The sequence below is a fragment of the Xiphophorus hellerii genome, chromosome 10 (genome assembly GCF_003331165.1).
Source record: "Xiphophorus hellerii strain 12219 chromosome 10, Xiphophorus_hellerii-4.1, whole genome shotgun sequence".
NCBI lineage: Eukaryota > Metazoa > Chordata > Actinopteri > Cyprinodontiformes > Poeciliidae > Xiphophorus > Xiphophorus hellerii.
In genome coordinates, this window is record NC_045681.1 from 7,913,802 (window position 1) to 7,932,404 (window position 18,603).

General features: G+C 36.9%; 2 protein-coding genes across 3 annotated transcripts in view; one reads left to right on the forward strand and one right to left on the reverse strand.

The window, feature by feature from the left end:
- The window catches only part of LOC116727153 (testican-2), a 42,826-nt gene extending 30,655 nt beyond the window's left edge, over positions 1-12,171 (forward strand). For both annotated transcript variants that reach the window (XM_032574368.1, XM_032574367.1), the window contains 8 exons: positions 326-440; positions 3,362-3,470; positions 3,937-4,045; positions 5,749-5,868; positions 5,961-6,179; positions 7,866-7,928; positions 8,857-8,991; positions 9,659-12,171. In XM_032574368.1, coding sequence (XP_032430259.1) covers positions 326-440; positions 3,362-3,470; positions 3,937-4,045; positions 5,749-5,868; positions 5,961-6,179; positions 7,866-7,928; positions 8,857-8,991; positions 9,659-9,804 — 1,016 coding nt within the window. In that variant the 3' untranslated portion in view covers positions 9,805-12,171. The remainder of the gene's footprint in view (positions 1-325; positions 441-3,361; positions 3,471-3,936; positions 4,046-5,748; positions 5,869-5,960; positions 6,180-7,865; positions 7,929-8,856; positions 8,992-9,658) is intronic.
- Positions 12,172-12,333: 162 nt separating this feature from the next.
- Positions 12,334-18,357, reverse strand: sar1aa (secretion associated, Ras related GTPase 1Aa). The gene is made up of 7 exons (XM_032574369.1): positions 18,260-18,357; positions 17,730-17,798; positions 17,144-17,263; positions 16,590-16,655; positions 15,410-15,513; positions 15,192-15,323; positions 12,334-15,122 (listed from the first exon to the last, which is right to left on the reverse strand). The coding sequence occupies exons 2-7, from the start codon at positions 17,785-17,787 to the stop codon at positions 15,006-15,008; spliced, it is 597 nt and encodes a 198-aa protein (XP_032430260.1). The 5' UTR covers positions 17,788-17,798; positions 18,260-18,357; the 3' UTR covers positions 12,334-15,005.
- Between the last annotated feature and the right edge of the window lie 246 nt (positions 18,358-18,603).

Below are 18,603 nucleotides of genomic sequence, written 5' to 3' on the forward strand. Positions count from 1 at the left end.
TTGCTTGTATAAAACATTGTTTTATATTACTTCCTGATTTCCAGTGGACTTGCTTGCTTGTATAAACATAGTTTAGTGAGAATGAAAGATAATTTCAGGCGGTGTATTGAATAAACTGAAATTGATAATGCTGCACGAAGAAATGGCAGCTCTCCTTGTTATGCGCATTCTCAATCATTTTCTTGAACACATGCTCCTTGTCAAAAAGAACAAACAGCAACAACATGTCTCTCTATTTCAGAAGATAAAAACAGAGATTTCAAACTTTTTAGCTGTGACTGACAACTCCGTATCTACAATGTTGATTTTTGTTATGCATTCACAGCTGTCGACACCACTAAGGACCCCTGCCAGAATGTGAAGTGCAGTCGGCATAAGGTGTGCGTTGCTCAGGGCTACCAGAGGGCCACATGCATCAATCGCAAGAAACTGGAGCAGAGGTAGGAAAGGTTTCAATCCTTGAATAAGAATGGGTCTCGGTTTATGTCTGCAAAAGATGATGCATAATCTGAGTGGACCAGCAGTGCATTGCCAAAGTATTAATCTCCTTTTATAACATCCTCCACATCGTAACAACTATAAGCCTCAGTGTGTTTTCTTGGGATTTTATGTAACAGACCAAAACAATATATATAAACCATTCTATTGTACAATGTACATACTGTATACTGCTGTTTCATTTGGTGGACAGCTTAAGAAAACTGCACAATGTCTCTGGTTTAAAAGAGGCTGAAACTGCAGAAACTTTTTTCCTGTGAGGGGGAAAAAAGTAAAGCTTCTGAAACTGTGACATTTTAAAATCATGATAAACCAACCCTATACTGAATCATTTATTCTTAGGACTATTGCCAAAGCGGAGCAGTGCTGAAAAAAAGAAGAAGAAAAAAGAACAAAGCACTGAGTTTTGATTTGGTTCTTCTGTTTGTGTAGATTTATATTCTTGGATTAAAGAATATTTGGAGATATGCATGACATTACATGAGGAAATGTTATAATTAGTAGTCATGTTAACTACAAATTGAGCTTGAATAATCAAAACTTACCAAATACCACAACTCAAAAAAAAAAGATCCCAAACTCCCAGAAAAATTTTCTTTTACAATCAATATGCACAGTAATATTAAGTTTCATAAATGGTACTGACCTCAACCCCATTAAAATTTCATAAACATTGCTTGAAGGCTGAGTCAAGCCAAGACATGAACAGATTTAAATGAGCCCTGCAAGAAGAGCAGCCAAATATTTAAGTCAGAATTATTCCAGCAGCTTCTTAATGCTTTTAAAGAAGCATTTGGGTTTTCTGCAGCTTGTTAATCTAGCTAGATATATATCCTGATATATATCAGGATATATCAGGGTTTATACATAATTTTGAAACAGTTTGATTTAGAGAAAAATCCACAATACATTCCATACTCACATACTTATTTTTATTCAGCGATTCCACCTTGAAAATATAACATCCATCTATTATCTATACTCTAGTGTTGCTGGGGAGCTGGTGCCTTTCTCCAGCAGCCATTGGGCAAGAAGCGGGGTCAACCCTGGACAGGTCATTAGTCCTGTCACAGGACAAGTAACCATGCACACACACACACTCACACCTAAGGGTGATTTAGATTTTGAACCATCTGCTCTACCATGCAGCCCTTGAAAAAACATAAAATCCCACAATTAATCGCATCAAAATTGACAATAGGAAGTTTATGCTAAAGATGATTGCATGTAAACCTTTGCGCCTGCATGTAGGTTTCTCTCTTCACAAAGAATCTTTCCCGTTCAGTTGTAGACATCTTTTTCAAAGCATTTATCTTCCCCTGAGCTCATTTGTTCCACTTTGATTGAAAAGCAAATGAGCAGTGTTGCCGCCTGAAACGAATTAATGGAGTGAATTATTACTACCTGAGAAATCTATCTGCAGCGACAGGCGTTTATATTTTTCAATAAAGTGCATCATGTACAGACTCGCTGCTGAGCGGAGGGTAGGGGTGCGTGGGGGAGATGTGTGTCGAACGGTGGGTAATGAGTGAGAATGTAGCTGCACCAAATCATCGCAGCACCAGTGAACGATAGTGACGATAGCAGCTGAGCCTGATGCTGTTACCTGGTAAACATGAGGACTCTCAGTTTGTTGGCTGCTGTAAAAACCAGAAAAATTACAAGCTGTTGAATATTGGATCTGTTCAAGCAAACTACAAAAATATTTTCTCACTTGTGTCTGATTTAATTTCACACTCCTAAGAAATATATCTGCCTTGGAGGTTTGTGGAATGGAATTATATCTCACTGACAAAAACAGTTGAGGAAACAATGATAAACACAAAAAGAATTTGGTCGCAGTCAGGGGAACAATCAAACCAACAACTGCAATATAAATAGTTCTGTTGTCAAGGAGTTTACTCACTGACTTGATAGGATAGCATCATGAAGCAGTGTTGTGTAATCTGGCAGTCCAGTTATGATTTTGCATGATGCTGGTTCATCATATGGAACCAGTTTGTTCATCAGGACACTCACACCTGTCATCCCACTCCATATCCTAAAAAAGTCTCATTAATTATTTTTGTTTTGAATGTTAGAGATGTAAAAAGTCTGCACACCTCTGTTAAAATTAATTTTCTTTTGTAATTTGGAATGTAAAAAAACAGCAACCTCCAATTATAGAAAATGTGATTAGAGTAAGTTTTTTAAAATTAATTCTGATTGAATATTTGACAACTCTTCTTAGTAGAATTGGTAGAGAACAACCCGAAAACCACTAAGCCTCAGGCTTACCATAAACTGGGACGTTCTGGAGCAACTGTGCACAGTGAAGTGAATTTAAGATTAGCAGAGTGTGTGAAGGCATAAACCAAACAGGAAGCGCTTCCTATGAAAACTGAGAACATTATTCCATCAAACATGGTGTTGGCAGCATTGTGCTGAGGTTAATTTAACTAACAGCAGTAATGGTGCACTGCACAAAATGGATGAAATGGTGAAGAACAATAAAGAGCAAATTTAAATGAGCTAGAAGGTTTGTGTTGAGAAAATTGGTCTGAAATTTAATTAAATTTTTGCCTAAAGCTACAATGTGTGTGGTTTCTCCACAACTTGCTTAGGGATATTTAACCAAGTATTGTTACATTTATTTATTGAATATATTGTATAATTGTCATCCTGTGTCAATAGGAGAAAATTTACAAGTGTAACATTTAGAAACAGTTTCCACACCAGAAGAAGAAAGACCAAAATAAATACTTAAAAGCCCAAACAGTGGATATTCTAGTCAGCTTGGAGTGTTTGTAACCTTTTGACCCAGACTGTATTTTGCAGATGTGAATGCTAGAAAGAGTATCTTTTTTGTCCCTCTCATCCTCAGAGTTAAACAGTCAGGACAACAAGAGCTACATGAAAGCAGCTGCAAGCCTTGCCCTGTTGCTGCATCTTCACCAGTATGTGGCTCCGATGGACACAACTATGCTTCAGAGGTAAGAAAACACACACACCCACACACGCCCGCATACGCGCACACACACACATACTATATATATATATAAGATAAAAGGGATGGCGGCTGTGTCATCCTATAATGACACCTTAAATAATGACATGAGGACCAGTCAAGTGCAGTTTCCTGCTACGCTGACACGCACCAAGGCGGCAGTTCATCACTCCTCACGGGAAGACATGTGAAGCTGGCTGAGCGAGGCCTTATGATTAATGGGAGGCGTTGTTTTAGAACAGCATCACCGTGGACCGTCCGCCAGCAGGACTCTATTGATTTACTGTGCACTTTTTAATTTTGACCTTGCATGAGAAAGACAGCAGAAAATGACAGCTCATTCTTGCTGCCTTTCCTTTAAGTGCAGTGTCTCGTCTGAATGAACAATCTCGCTTTCCTGCGGTCAGCCTCATAAATATTTTATCTCCATTCTCGCCCTCCCTCTCTCGCAGTGTAAGTTGGAGCAGCAGGCTTGCCTCACAGGTAAAGACCTGAGGATCATGTGTTCCGGATTTTGCCCCTGCGCCACTGCTCCTGCTGCAAACACTGACATAAGACATGGCAAGTACCTTTCTGTTACCTGCTGCATTTTGATGCATCTCAGTTTGGGGAGTCTTTTGAACCAATATCTACCCTTAAAAATGTGTCTCTTTGTACACGTGCACACATTTTACACTCTGACCAAGATTTTTGCAGGACACCAAAATGTTGTGACATTAGATTAAGCTGAAATAATCTTTTCTATCTTCTGCAGAAAATCTTCCTTGAGATATTAAGATCATATTTATGACTCTCATTCTGCTGGTTTAAAGCTCAGTAAGCCTTTGTAATGAACAATAACTGAGAATGACTAAGTTATAACTTTGATAGTGTCAAAGTGAAAGTTGTGGGCCACAAAAATGTGTTTTTCAAGATTATTCACTCAACAATAAAATAAATATACAATATTTGAACAAAACAAATGAAGCAGTCTGGTGAATGTACAAACAATTGTAAAAAATTGCAGATCTGAAACGTGAAAATGGTATCGCATACTTTTTTGTGTATTTTCAGTAACAAAAATAAGATATGGGACACTCAGTCTTATTTATTTATCCAAGTTTAATAGATGGGCTCACCCAACTCTGATATTGAGCAAAAAAAGTCAATGGATGTTAGAGTCTTATTTACACTTAAATTTCACTGGAAGCATAAAATGGGGTTAGAAAAAGGTGAATAGCTTTTTCTTTTCAGTTTAGGAAGATTGTAATGCTTTTTAAAAGGCTTAGCTTCAGAGAAACTTTCATCCAAATTCTTTTTTTTAAAAAAAGCTGCCTGGGCTTATGAACCCAAATTTGGCCCATTTTCAAATTGTGGACCAGGCGCCGCAGAACATCGTTCTACGGGATACAAATGGCTCCCGCTCTGCCTTTGACATCTCTGACCCAGTGTTTTGTTCAGACCCAGCACCAAAAGCTTCTGTTTTTTCCCCCCCTTTTTTAAAGATTTGTGTCACCTGGGACAACTGAGATTATCATTACAGCCATTCTATATGATGTGCCAGCTTTACCACTGATCCCCCACAACTCCATAGTTAATAAGAAAATCTTCAGAGTTATTAACAATTAACAGAAATCAATTTTATTTTATGAGAATGAAAATATTTTTTGATACATAGATCAACTTCAGTAACCTGATCAAATTCTGTACTTTTTAGGGAGGGGGAAAAAAAGAAATATATTTCATCTCCTTTTCTCACTGGACAAATCCACTCAACTCTTGTTCCCAATGTGGGATCAATACTCACCAATACTTAGGGATTATCGTTAGCCAAAAGTTCCTCTTGTGGATTCCTGTTCTTTCAATCAGGTAGTAATTAATTATTTAGAGTGTACACAATCTATCAACGGACCCAAACACCATTGATTTGCCGAGGCTCAGGGGCATGTAAAAATGCCAATTGGCCAAACATATGAAATGTTACTTGATCTGCAGCCTGGAAGAAGTGTGTCTTGAAAATGAAAGTGGATTTTGATTGGGTGAAAGTGATTTCCTATCTCAGTGTTAGTTGTAAAAATAATGTCTTGTCTGATTGGCAGATCAGTGGTCTGAATCAATCAAAGAACTACCATATGACAGTGCAGATGGAAAGCTTTTCTGTGTAATAAAATTGGTGTCTTTCATGTGGAGTTCCTGTCTGCCTTTAAGGGATGTAGCTAAATCATTTTGCTTTGGAGAATCTGCCAGACTTTTGATTCTTGAGATTTCCGTATTTGTTCCCCCAGAGAGCTGCACCGGCCAGGATCTGGCTGACTTGGGCGACCGTCTCAGGGACTGGTTCCAGCTCCTTCATGGAAATGCGAAGCAGAACAACTCTGGCAAGCCGGGAGCTGGTGCCACCTCAGGTTAGAGAAGCTCAGAACTTGCAACTCCGTTTAACTCTGCCATGAAAACCGAGACAAAAAGTGCATCGCAGTGCACTTTTTCTTCTAAACAGTGCTGGAAAAAAGCCTGGTAGCCAGCTGCAAGGACTCCATCGGCTGGATGTTCTCTAAGCTGGACACCAACGGCGACCTGTATCTGGACCAGACGGAGCTGGCTGCCATTAACCTGGACAAGTATGAGATCTGCATCCGGCCCTTCTTCAACTCCTGTGATAGCTACAAGGATGGGAAGGTCTCCACGGCAGAGTGGTGCCTCTGCTTCTGGAGAGAAAGTGAGTAAAAGTTTTGCAAGAGGGGAGATGAGAGTAGGCATCTTCATCTTCCTCCGAGTTGCAGAGCCCACTTTACAGTATGGCTGTAAAGTGGGTGAAACAAATGAGTGAAAACTGATTTCTTACACAAATCCATTGTAGGCATTAAAATATGACCACAGACTGGACAGGATTAAAGAAAACATGGTTTAAAGAAAGTTTAAGTTACAGAGCATTGCAAAAGTGTTCATATCGTTTGAGTTTTTCCTATTTTACCACAAACATATTGTAGTATGAATATGTTTATATTTCAATTTGTGTGTGGAATTAAGCAGGTAAATTCCACTGTTTGCTAACCTAACCTACAGCCATTCTAGGAGTTTGCTGATTTGCGTCACCTCTCTATTAATTCATTCTCCCACAAGTCTAACAAACGAACTCAGCATGATTAGAGGTTCAAATCCAAACGACAGCTCTCCTGATTGATTTTCTCCACTAACAAGTCCCCGAGGGCTTTCTTCATCTTCTTCCTTCAACTTTCACATGCATCAGAACCTTGGACTGAACAAATCAGTCCCTTTTTGATTGGAATGTAACACAAGGCTGCAAGCTTAAGAGCATTATCTGCATTAAGTTATGATGCTCCATGATAATCTTCAGTCATGTCATCACACAAAATGAGGAATGTTTGCCTGTTATGACCTTTAATTTAGCAGCTGACGTAGTTTGTCTCCATTGATCAGGTATTTAATGAGAAATAGATTTAGTTGACTACCTAATCGACTCTCAGAAACTATTTACATAGATGGAAACGTATAGAAAGTTCTGTTTAGAGACGCTCCAATAAGGTTTTTTTTTTTTTTTGCCTGATTTCTGGTAATCAGATTTTGTAACGCTTTGACCTTGAGATTCCATTTTTGTCGATTGAGATGAATCTTTAAAAGGAACAAACATAAAAAATATTTCTAATTTCTGAATAAACTGAAAATGTAACTGCGTTATGATATAACAATTATATTTTAGAAGCAGAAAGGTTGTCTTTTTCTGTACACCTAAATGAAATTTACTGATACAGTAAAATCCTGCAGACTGTGGAACAGAGCTCTCTAGAATTTAAAACCAATTTGAAAAGAAGTATAGCACAGTTTATTTATTAATGCCTGAATATGACTCAGTATTTGCTTCTACTTGAAAATTTCAAAATGCTGAAGTGCCCTTTTGTGACAGTATATTGAAATTTTTTATGGACAGTAATTTTTAAGAAAACAAGACAAAATCTCTGGTTTACAGTCTTGTCACTGTGTGTGTGTGTGTGCGGGTGTGTGTGCGTGGGTGTGTGTGTGTGTGTGACAAGATTTACATAGCTCTGCAGTTAAACAGGATTAAACTTTTTCTCTTTCTGTAAATTTCCTCAAATGCTTGCAAAGATTTGCTACCTTGGTGGTTTTGACACAAAGTGTCCTCTTTGTTTCTACTTTCATCTAGAAGTGCACCTTGTTTCCTTATCCTACGTCTCTACCCGCATCCATATGTTCTTTCAGCTGAACCCTCCTCGATCAATCACGCTCAGGGATTGAAATACAAGACTTCTTAAGCAAATCGATACGGGCAAAACGTGTAATTATGAAGAGCATTGATTGAGATAAAGTTTGAGGAGAGCACTTTCGGGTTTTTGTCTGTCATCACTTTTCGTTTTGATTCTCGCAGAGCCGCCGTGCCTTGCCGAGCTGGAGAGGATCCAAGTGCAGCAGGCAGCCAAGAAGAAGCCCGGTAAATGCATTATTTCTGCATGACGCTGTGAAGTTTGAGATGTGTGTTAAATCCTAAGCTTACATTTTGGACATAAGCTCATTGGGTAGTCATCTGAAATCCCTTCTAGGGCATGCCACCGCTATGCAAATGTGTTGAAGTCACACCATTCAGCTGTGTTTGCCATCACACTCTCTGCAGATTTCCAGGTAAAATTGTGAAATAAAGAGGCTAAAGACACAGACAACAAGCTGTAGGGGGCTAATTAAAGAGATCACAAGCACACAGCAAGGATTAGGTCCTGATCAGGCTGGAGGGGATTAGAGGGCAGTGCTGGCTTTAGGAAAGACCAAGGTTAATGTAGACACTTGACTCCGGTAGAAACCCCACACTGCAGCATTTGCAGCAAATAACACTGCAGGAGCTTTTGTTTTCATCTCAAAACTCGGGCAACTTATCCTGTGTCTGTTTTCTTACTTATTTTTGCTGTTGTGGGTCAGAGAGGATCGGTGCCACTAAGAAAACTTTGCTCTGAGTTTGACAAGATTGTCCTGGGGGAGGCTGAAGAAGCGGAGCTCTGTCACAGAGGCTGTCACTACGTTTTAACATGCCACTCTCATAGCATAAGAAAACACAAACAATAAAGACTTGCTGTGTGAGATGACGTCCAACAGCATATCCATGCATGTGCAAAATAAACAGAAAGCTTTCGCTTCCTCTGTGGTATTTTATGTAAGTAAAACAAACAAAAAAAACAACAAACTGATCTGATATTTTTTAGCCTGGGTCACCAAAGTACACAGGAAATGTCTGAACCTTTAATCATCAATGTGAGTCAGCTACAGTGGAGATCATCAGCATGCTTTTCATGATTTATCTTGAACCTGGTAATAATAATAATAATAATAATAATAATAATAATAATAATGTAACGTAATAATGTTTTTAGGCACCTATATTCCCAGTTGTGATGAGGATGGCTACTACAGGAAAGTGCAGTGTGATCAGAGCCGAGGGGAATGCTGGTGTGTCGACCTGCATGGAGAGATGATGGGCTCCAGAGTTCATGGAAACCCAGACTGTGGTAAGGCTATGGCAATTTGGAAGGTTTACTTCTTTTATTTTTATTTGTTACTCCTAACCCTAAATTACTTTTTTTTTAAAACTGATATTATAATTTATTGCCAAATCATTTGTACTCAATAATTTGCAAACATTACAGTTCATGTCTGTATCCAATTTTTCTTCCAATATTTCTAAGAAGTTATGTCATGATCTTTGTGTGTTTGTCTTTTGGTTTTCTCTTGTGTTTCTTGACATTTCATTTGAGTAATACTAGTGTCTATCCATATTTGTTCAGTCATTTGTATTGAGTTTTATAGTTTATTCTTTTGTGCAATTGAATTCATTTCGCTTAGATCTGTGTTAGTCTTGTCTGCTTGGTTTATAGTTCCTTTGAATTCTTAGTTCACCTCCTTTTCTGTAAATTGTTTCCCTGCCTCAGTTTCCCCTGTGTTCTTTCTGCTGCAGCTGATTTGGTTTGTATTATTTTTTGTAGCTTCTCCCTTTTACAGAATCAGGGTGCAGAAACAGTATGTCGCCTGTTGCATAAGTTTTGGTAGTTGGGCATCAGCTTCATATTGTTGAAGTGTCACTTAGATAACCAGCAGTCCTTTCCTTTAAGCAACATTTAAAATACAAAAACTTGCTTTTAGAAAATGAAACGCACATATTTATTTAATCTCTTCCAGATGAAGTAACTGGATATTCTGGAGACTTTGGTAGTGGAGTCGGATGGGAAGATGAAGAGGAGAAGGAGGCAGATGATAACGGGGAGGAAGCAGAGGAGGAGGAAGAGGAAGAGGGCGAGGCAGATGATGGAGGGTACATCTGGTAGAAGTGTCTGACCCTGAACAGAGAGCACAGCAGCTGACCTAAAAGTCAACAGGCATGGCTCTCACCTTAAAGAGTGGATATTGGGGGAAAAAAAAAAAAACTGGAGAGGAATGAAGTTATTATTGATCTTAAGGTGCCAGACAGGTTCAATAAGAAGACAATGACCAGTTATTTTCCTTTCTTAGATACGTGTAATTGCTTCAACCTTTACTCTGTTTTTGAGTAACAGAGCTTTGTGTTTTTCTGTCCTGAAAAAGGGGTAGCCACTGACTGTCGCGCCATTGGTAAGTAAAGTCCGTAAAAATTTGTATCTTGTACTATCACCATCTATGCATAGAGAGATTACAAGTATTTTGTATTGTGTAAACAGTTGCTTAAGTATTAAAGTTGCCATCTCACTGGAAATATTAGAGACTGGGCATGAAACAAACAGTTTGACACTTTGGGAGATACGCTTATTTGTTTTCTTTAAAATAGTTAGATGAGATGATCAATACCACTATAAACAAACAATAAAATCGGTAGTTTTAGTGCAAAATCCCATTTTGAAGTGTTATATGCCAGACTTTGCAGAAAGTTACAACACCAAAATTGAAAATGTTCTAGCAAACATAGCTAATCAAAATCTGAGGGGTTTTTTAACACTACACATCGAACAAGAACAATATATTGCAGTATTTACTAGACTTTTAAAGAGCGGAAAGTAAGTAAAATTAATTTTCCTTCAATTATAGGTCAAACCAATTCAGCACAACAACTACAGCTTGTGAATAACATTGATTATCCCATATTCTCTAGTAATTGATTGCACTGGGTTTTACTTAGGGGTACCAGAGTAAACAGGGCTAAACATAAATGCACACCCCAATTTTCATATTTGTATTTGACAAATATTAACAGTTATTATTGATAAAGTACATACAGAGTCAGTTACATCAACAGATACAGTGAGTATATTCATATATCATCTAACTATATAGCTTCATAGCTGATCTGTGGAAAAGGATCAGTGTGGTGTAGAAAGTTAAACTCCAAAACCTTTTTTGGGACATTTGAAACATTTTTGGGTGAAGTCCTTCAGCTGCCCCCATGTTCCAGACAGAAACTTCATAATACCAGCAACAATTTTTTTAAGAAGCAGAGACGCAAACTAAAATCTTGCGAGCTTCAGCGATGTGTTAGTGTGCAAAAGTAGCTACTAACAGACAGAACTGAATTTTAGTGATGCAGCACAGCAAAGTTGAAACTGGAAGATAGAAAATCAGCATTTTAACACAATTTTTAAAGATATTTTTCCTAGCAATTGTGTTTCGCAATTTTGGGTATTCAAGATTAGCAACCAGAACACAGATTCATCCGGCAGTCCCTGAAATCCCACCAGTGTTTGCAGGATGACTCGGCTGAGAAAAGCTGTGGCTGTGCCTCTCTTCTATTGAAGCGTTGGATGCCAGAAGTTATTTCCCTTCGGAAAAGTTGTCATTTTGTGTGTGGATCTTACAAAAGTGGCACTTTGTAAAAACGGCACACATTCTGCATCTGATAATACACAAGGAAACAAAAAATACAGTCTCAGGACCCAGTAGATTTCATATAATCCCCAAAACATTGGTTTTAAATTTCAAAATATCTAAAAAAAAAGAAAAAGAAAAGAAAAGACAAATAAAAATGTTTAAATCTACAATGACAAAAACAGAAGAGGAGGCAATGTCAACAACTTCACTATATGTCCTTTAATTGGTGCTTGTGAACCTTGTTTTCACCACCAAATTAAAAAGTAATCAGCGGTTTATTAATCCCTGATTATTGAGCAAATAATCATATTTACTAAATTGTCAAACTGTTTCTTTAAAGATATTCAGTTGTTATGTACTTTAAAAATCAACATGTATATAATCCAGTGTACAAGTTTAGAGGATTTCAGGTTGCTTTGACTTTAAGCTACCTTCAGTGACTGAGATGCACCACAAACCAACACAGTTTTAAGTGTATGTTTTCTGAATTAAAATGGATGCACACAGCTTTACATGGCCTACTGTACATTTCCAGTTTGGGGACTCAAACCGCAAACACAATAGAAGCTGCTGTCCTTTGCTAACTCTGACACCATGTTGAAGAATGTGCCACAACTGCTATTTTTCTGGGTTTGCGACTTGAAATACTGGATTTTGTGTTTGTAAAGAAAAAAATGTGCATTACTTGAAGTTCTGTGTGTATACTTGAATTCACACTGGTTTTGTTTTCTATGAGGATATTGTTGCCATGTCTTTGCTCATGCTATCAACAGGGCAGATGTTTGTTTTTAGTATTGCATGTTAGTAAGAATGTACTTCTATGCTGAGCACTTTACAAATAAAGGCACTGGGGCCAAGCTGTGTTGTGGTGTCAAGTCTTTTATCACTGTGTAAGACGAAGAAACAAACAGTGGAGTAAGAACTTTGTAATGAAAACAACAAAATATATCATAACCTCACTTAATAAGGAGAGTAACTTTCAATAAGACAGAATATAAAATCACAACAAACTCTTTGGATATAAAAATCTAATTTTATTATTATTTAAATTACTTACATGAACTAGACTTCTATCTTATTCTGCTGGATGCAACTTCACTTTAAATTCACTGAACATCCTTTTTTTCCCCCTCAAAAATATTTATTATAATACAAACAACATTCTCCCTTTGTAGTGCCTGCTCAAAGGTGGCAACTGTACAAGAATTTATATCTGTATTTTACATAATTTATGGAAGTTCAGCAACTGGTAGAGTAAGGTTTTGAAATGAAAAACAGATGGAAGCAAACACATTTTAACCTGTAGAAAATATGAATAAATGATTCATTTCTTATTTGCATCATTATTACACCAAATTTTTTGGTGTAATAATGATAAACAAGGTAAACTTTTATTAAAAGTTTACCCTGTTAATAAAAGATGCAGAAATCTGTTATATTCAAATGTCACATAATATTCGTCCTTTAGGTTTTTAAAGACAAAAACTGAAACCTTCCTATCAATGGAAAACACAGACAAAATGATACTTTTAGAAACGGACCACAACCGACATTTTTATTAATCTCCTAAAGTGCACTCTCATATCTTTTCAGATAATCAAAAAGTACATTAGAAGCACTTAAAGCTAAATACTAATTAGACATCAAAATATTACTAACCATTAATTTTCAGCTCTTGTTTAAATTTTCGCCTCTTTAAATTGGACTTAAATCAGAGCTTAATTAAAGAAAGACCATAACTAACAGGAAGTGGCAGAATGGGGAGGCTGCATTTAATGCCACACTTAATACTAACAAATTGAAAAGACGAACAGGCGGAGAACTAATTACAGTCTTTGATTTTCACATCCAGAGGAGTACACTCGTCTGGATGCTATATTACCGCTGGCTATTCTTCTTTATTACTTCCTTATATTTTTAGAGGAAATCATTATTACTGCCATCATTTATTCATTCTCAATAAATAAATAAATAATAATAAAAATAAATAAATAATTTCTCCAAGACATTAATTGCAAGCTACACATTAATGGTACTATGCTCATTACTCATGACACTAATACTGGTTTGAGTGATTGGGCTTAGAAGTTACCTTTCGGGTATAAGAGATGAACATGAGTCCAGTTTTCTAAAGACACTGAAAGGGGAACTCCAGGGTTAAGTTTTAGGCCCCATCTCATTTTCCATATTTGTTAATAACATTGGGAAGACTATGTCTACAGCTAAAGTTCACCTTTATGTTGGATTTTTATTTGGATCTACTCTGAGACAAACAGATGGTGAGCTTCAAATTGTCTTCTAGCTGCTACAGGTATTAATATTTGGCTTAAAGCCAGTTCTTTGTGTAAAGAAAACCTAATGTTTTTTTTTCTGAAACTCATTGCCAAATTTAAAATAATGTTGGTACTTCTGCCCAAGTGGGGGACTATGGTAAAAGACTACCTTCCTACAAATACTTGTCTGGATGATAGGGCGCATATTGAACATTCAGTAAACATGTTTTAATGCATCTGGCTTTTTTTTTTTTTTTTTTTTTTTTGCTTTATTGCTTTTGCACATGTAAAAAGAAAGCCATTATTACTATCATTGTGCTGTAGACAGAATGCTGGATTTTGTCTTCAAATTACTAAACGAATAGAAATTTGGTCAGGCAACATTTAATAAATGCAGAGATGCTTCTTTTGAACTTTGCTCTTTAGATTTTGCGCGTCACTGCGATTTATATTAATATCACATTCATTGAACAGAATGCATCATTTGACAACACTTTATTTTGCAACACTTTATAACCCCCTTTATAACCTTTTTAAGACTAAGGCAAAAATATCACTGATGTATTTTTATATAGGAAGCTATTCTGGCTAATCTCTGTGGGAACGTTTAAAACCCATTTAAAGACTTCTGCAACCAAAAAGTGCAACTGATATTCTTAGAATAGATCTTGTACCTATGCTATTGTCTCTGAGCAACATATTGGAGAAATAAAACCTTAATAAATGGCAGAATAAATTCAAACGTCTGCCATTAATGAGATGTTTAACTTGAATATATCAGGCGTGCCCTTACCTTTTTGGTTTGTTAAGGGGATTTGGTGTCATTCTGGTTTAGTGCTCAGCAAAGATGATATTTTCGCTGAACCCCAATCTATCGCCTTGTTAATCCCCAGGAAATTACCATACATATTTGGCTTTATGCTTTGGAGGTAGAGGTTGCGTATCATCAGATTAATTCAGATCAATATTAATCCTCTGTATTTCTTTATTTGTTCATGGAACGGTTCCAAAAATCTAATCTAAATCCCTGCTATCTCTGTTAGAAATCAGACAGGCTTTAAGCCACTCAGCGCAATATAAGCGAGACTTTAGGCTTCATCACACACCTATTAATAAATATAAAATCAAGTAGCTGATGTTTTAAACAATAAATAATTCAGGAGAGTGGAACACAAATCTACACTCCTGCAGCTTATCTGGCTCTTCATATGTTATAATTAGGTATTAAACATGCTGTGCAACTTTCTCACATTAATAAACCAGTTCTTTGTTTGCATAGAGACATTTAAATGATGAAAGTTAATGTTTTAAAATGTGAAAATTTGATTAAAATATGATTACAATTGTCGCTTCTTGATAGTCTTCATCAAGTTTCATGTGAACGTGTCAGTTAGATCCTCTCTGATTTTTCCTTTGTGTCAGTCGATGTATTGCGACAACCATCTAAAGCCTTCCCCGTAGCCTTGTTTCTTCAAAACGCTGCACATGAAAATCTCCAGCGGGCGAACGTTCTGCTCTTTCACAGAAATGTTTCCCTGTTGATAAGAATTAGGATAAATGGATGTGATGATTCAAAGGTAATGAGACTCTTAGCATATGCCTACCTTTCCTGTGACCTGACCATCAAGACAAAAAGCTCCTCTCAGTGCTCCTTCACTGATGGCCTCCGGACGGTCAATTTTGTTCCCCAACACCAACACTGGGACGCTGGCTATGGTTTCATCTGAAAGGAGAGCCTAGAGGACCACAACATCAGCAGTGTGGTTATTAGTTTTAATTCAAATTGACAGAAACATCCTGGAGCCGCCATGTTTGAACTTACATCAAGCTCAGTCTTTGATTCTGCAAGTCTTTCATGATCAGCAGCGTCGACAAGAAAGACAATGCCATTCACAGCTGGCAGGTAGTTCTTCCAAACTCTGCGAGCTGCAAATGAAGAAGAAATTCTTTTTAATTTGACTGTCGTTGCAGCAATTCAACGCAAAAGTGAAATTAACTATCTGTCACAAAGAGAGTTCATCTTTTAACACTTCTGAAAAATAATTCTTATTCCTTCGAGTGGCGCTCTCATGATTGCCACTCTAAAGTTTGCGATCTGAAAAGTGTTCATCAAAATAAATAGCTCTTTTGGCCAGTCGAAAAGAAAAATATATTTTCATTTAAGCCCTTCCTTTATAGCTCTGGCTGTATATTTAGAGTTGTTGTCCTACTGGAAGGTGGGCATCCTGCCCAGTCTTGCCTTCTGCAACATCTAAAATATTTTCTTTCACGATTGTCCCTGTACTTAACTCCATCCATCTTAACATCAGCTCTAACCAGCTTTCCATATTCCTGGTGAAGAAAAGCAGCACCACAACATCATCCACGAACCACCATAGTCTTACCTCCACACATAGCAGTTAACCATAATTAGACAGCTGATCTGGCTAATTATGCCTCACTATCTGATGTTTTATGATGTAAAGCACTTTGAACTGCCTTGTTGCTGAAATGTGCTATACAAATAAACTTGACTTGACTAAAATGGTTGGATACTTGCTGGGACTTAAAATTACTAATAGTTTTTTTTCTCAAAAAAAAAATACAAAAAAATGTTTGTTGTTTATTGTAAAGGTCTAATCAAGGCACAAACATTAGCCCACTATGCTGGAGATGCTACTACATAAAAATAGAGGATTTTAGGGCATGCAGAGACACCAAGTGGTGGCAATAAGTACTGCAGAAACTGTCAAGCCTTTTAAGAAACCTTTTTTAACATAAAAAAATATTGCCTTGGTTTGTGTAGTGAAAACACTAAGTGAGTAGCTTTCTATACCTGATGAGACCTGAGAGCTACATTTCCACTGATGATCTTGTTTTTCCTTCAGTAATGCACTTTGACGCTGTCTAATAATAATGATGACGAACATCCATACATGTCTTTGAGATATAGAAATCACAATACTGATCTATAATGTCCTGACTGCAGAATAGAAAAATAAGTGTTTTGGCTTAGAGCTCACCTTGTACATGTCCTCCCAAATCAAATGTCGTAAATGTCATCCCACCAATTGTCAGCTCCTCTGAGGCTGTTTGAAGACAATGAAACACACATCAAATTAAAAAGGAAATAAATGACCATGACTCACATAACAATAGAGACCATGAGGAAAAAAAATCCTACAGCCACAGTAAAGTTATAAGTTGTTTGATTACAAAATAATAAGGTGTTTGTTCTAAGCAAAGATTTAGTTTTTCCTATTTGGCAAAATATGCAAAGTAGAGAAATGGCCATTATTAGATTTCAAAACAGCAATGAAATATGTCAACTAACTATTGAAATTGCTTTTATTTTGATAACCTATTCATAAAAATCCTGAGATATAATTCTGTGGTATGATGTTCCTTCTTCTTGACAGTGACCACAATTTGTATTTCAAAAAGGAACACTTATGTGCATTTAATAATTGTACAATATTAACAGATTTTAGACACAAAAGACCAAACTAGCAAAATAGGAAAAAAGAAGCATCGGGTCAGCCTTATATGGCACACTGCCCTCAAATCATGTCCTTACTTGGATGAAGTGTTGGTACGTGCTGTCCAAGTCTGTCATCTTTCAACATGTGCAGGAGTGTTGTTTTACCAGCATTATCTAGACCCAAGAATACCAGCTTCCCGGTCTTTCTATACAAACCTAAAATGGGGCCACAAAAAAAAGATTTGTTACTAACTTTATGCTTCTTAAAAGGAACATATGTTACTGCAGTTTGCGTTGTGCTCACAAATCGATGATGCATAAGAATTGTAAAGATATTTGGGCCTAATACCAACTATGTTACAACTTGAGCAACAACCTTTGAACAAATATGAGCATCCAGTACCACAATTTGTCCTGTTAAGCCCACAAACTGGATTTATTAGGATTTGATGTGGTAGACAAAAAATGGGAGAAAAATGATGGTTTTAAATTTGAAGAACTCAGTGTGGTGTAGATTTGTGTTCAGTCCTGTTTACTCTTATACCCTTAAATAAAATAAACTGCAAAAACCATCATCATAAAATTATCCAATCATTAATGATTGGGTGATGAATGATTTATTTCTCTGTAATTCAGTTGCTGTGTTCCCAGAAGTTGGGAAAAAAAAAGGGAAGGTACTCACCTAAAAACTGTAAAACACTGCTAATTCCTCTGTAGATCCAGTCAAACAAAAACGACATTCTGATGGTGCCTGTATGAATGAGAACACCTTATTTGCACTGCATGTAAAACGTTTTTGGTTCAAAATGCATGACGTTGATCACAGAATATGTCTTGTGGCCTGTATTGATATTAAGAGCTCTATCAAATTGGTGCATACCGTAAAATAACACAGATGTGTTTATCTCAAGGTATGCCTTTGACAAAACACTGTCCACATGCAGGTGTAGTGGGAGGCTAACAGCGACTAATCTCTAACTTGTTAAAATAACAAAAGAAATTCATGAACTACTACGAATAGGTCTTTACATGTTCTGCTTGTAATATGGTACTTGTAGGGCTGAATTTATGTAGGTTAGCGTTAACATGGTAGCCTGCATAAAGCCTTTTATGTACGTGACGACACACTGACAGATAAGATACTAATAGCGAACTAATTGTCAGTATTAGCATAATTCATCACACTAAACTACATAAATAAAACAAGCGTACCTTCCTAGAGTACCGAGCCTTATCCCAGTTCTCGGCAGTGTCAGCGGTCTCCTTGGAAACAGTCAATCAGAGAGGCTCCTTTTCTTATTCGTGTTTTAAGAACGGCAACAGGGTTTCCCGTTACATTTGTCACAGCGCCCCCTTTTGTTCAATGGGGAAAAAACAAACTCAAAGAGTTCATTTTTAGAATAGTTCTACATATGGAAAGTAAATAAATATTTTACTTAGGATGAAGTGGAAATGGTTTTTGGGTTATTGGGCCAATTTTACAAGTAAATTATTTAAGTTGTGTTGTGTAATAATATACATACAATCATTTTTACACTCTAGTAAAACAAACACAT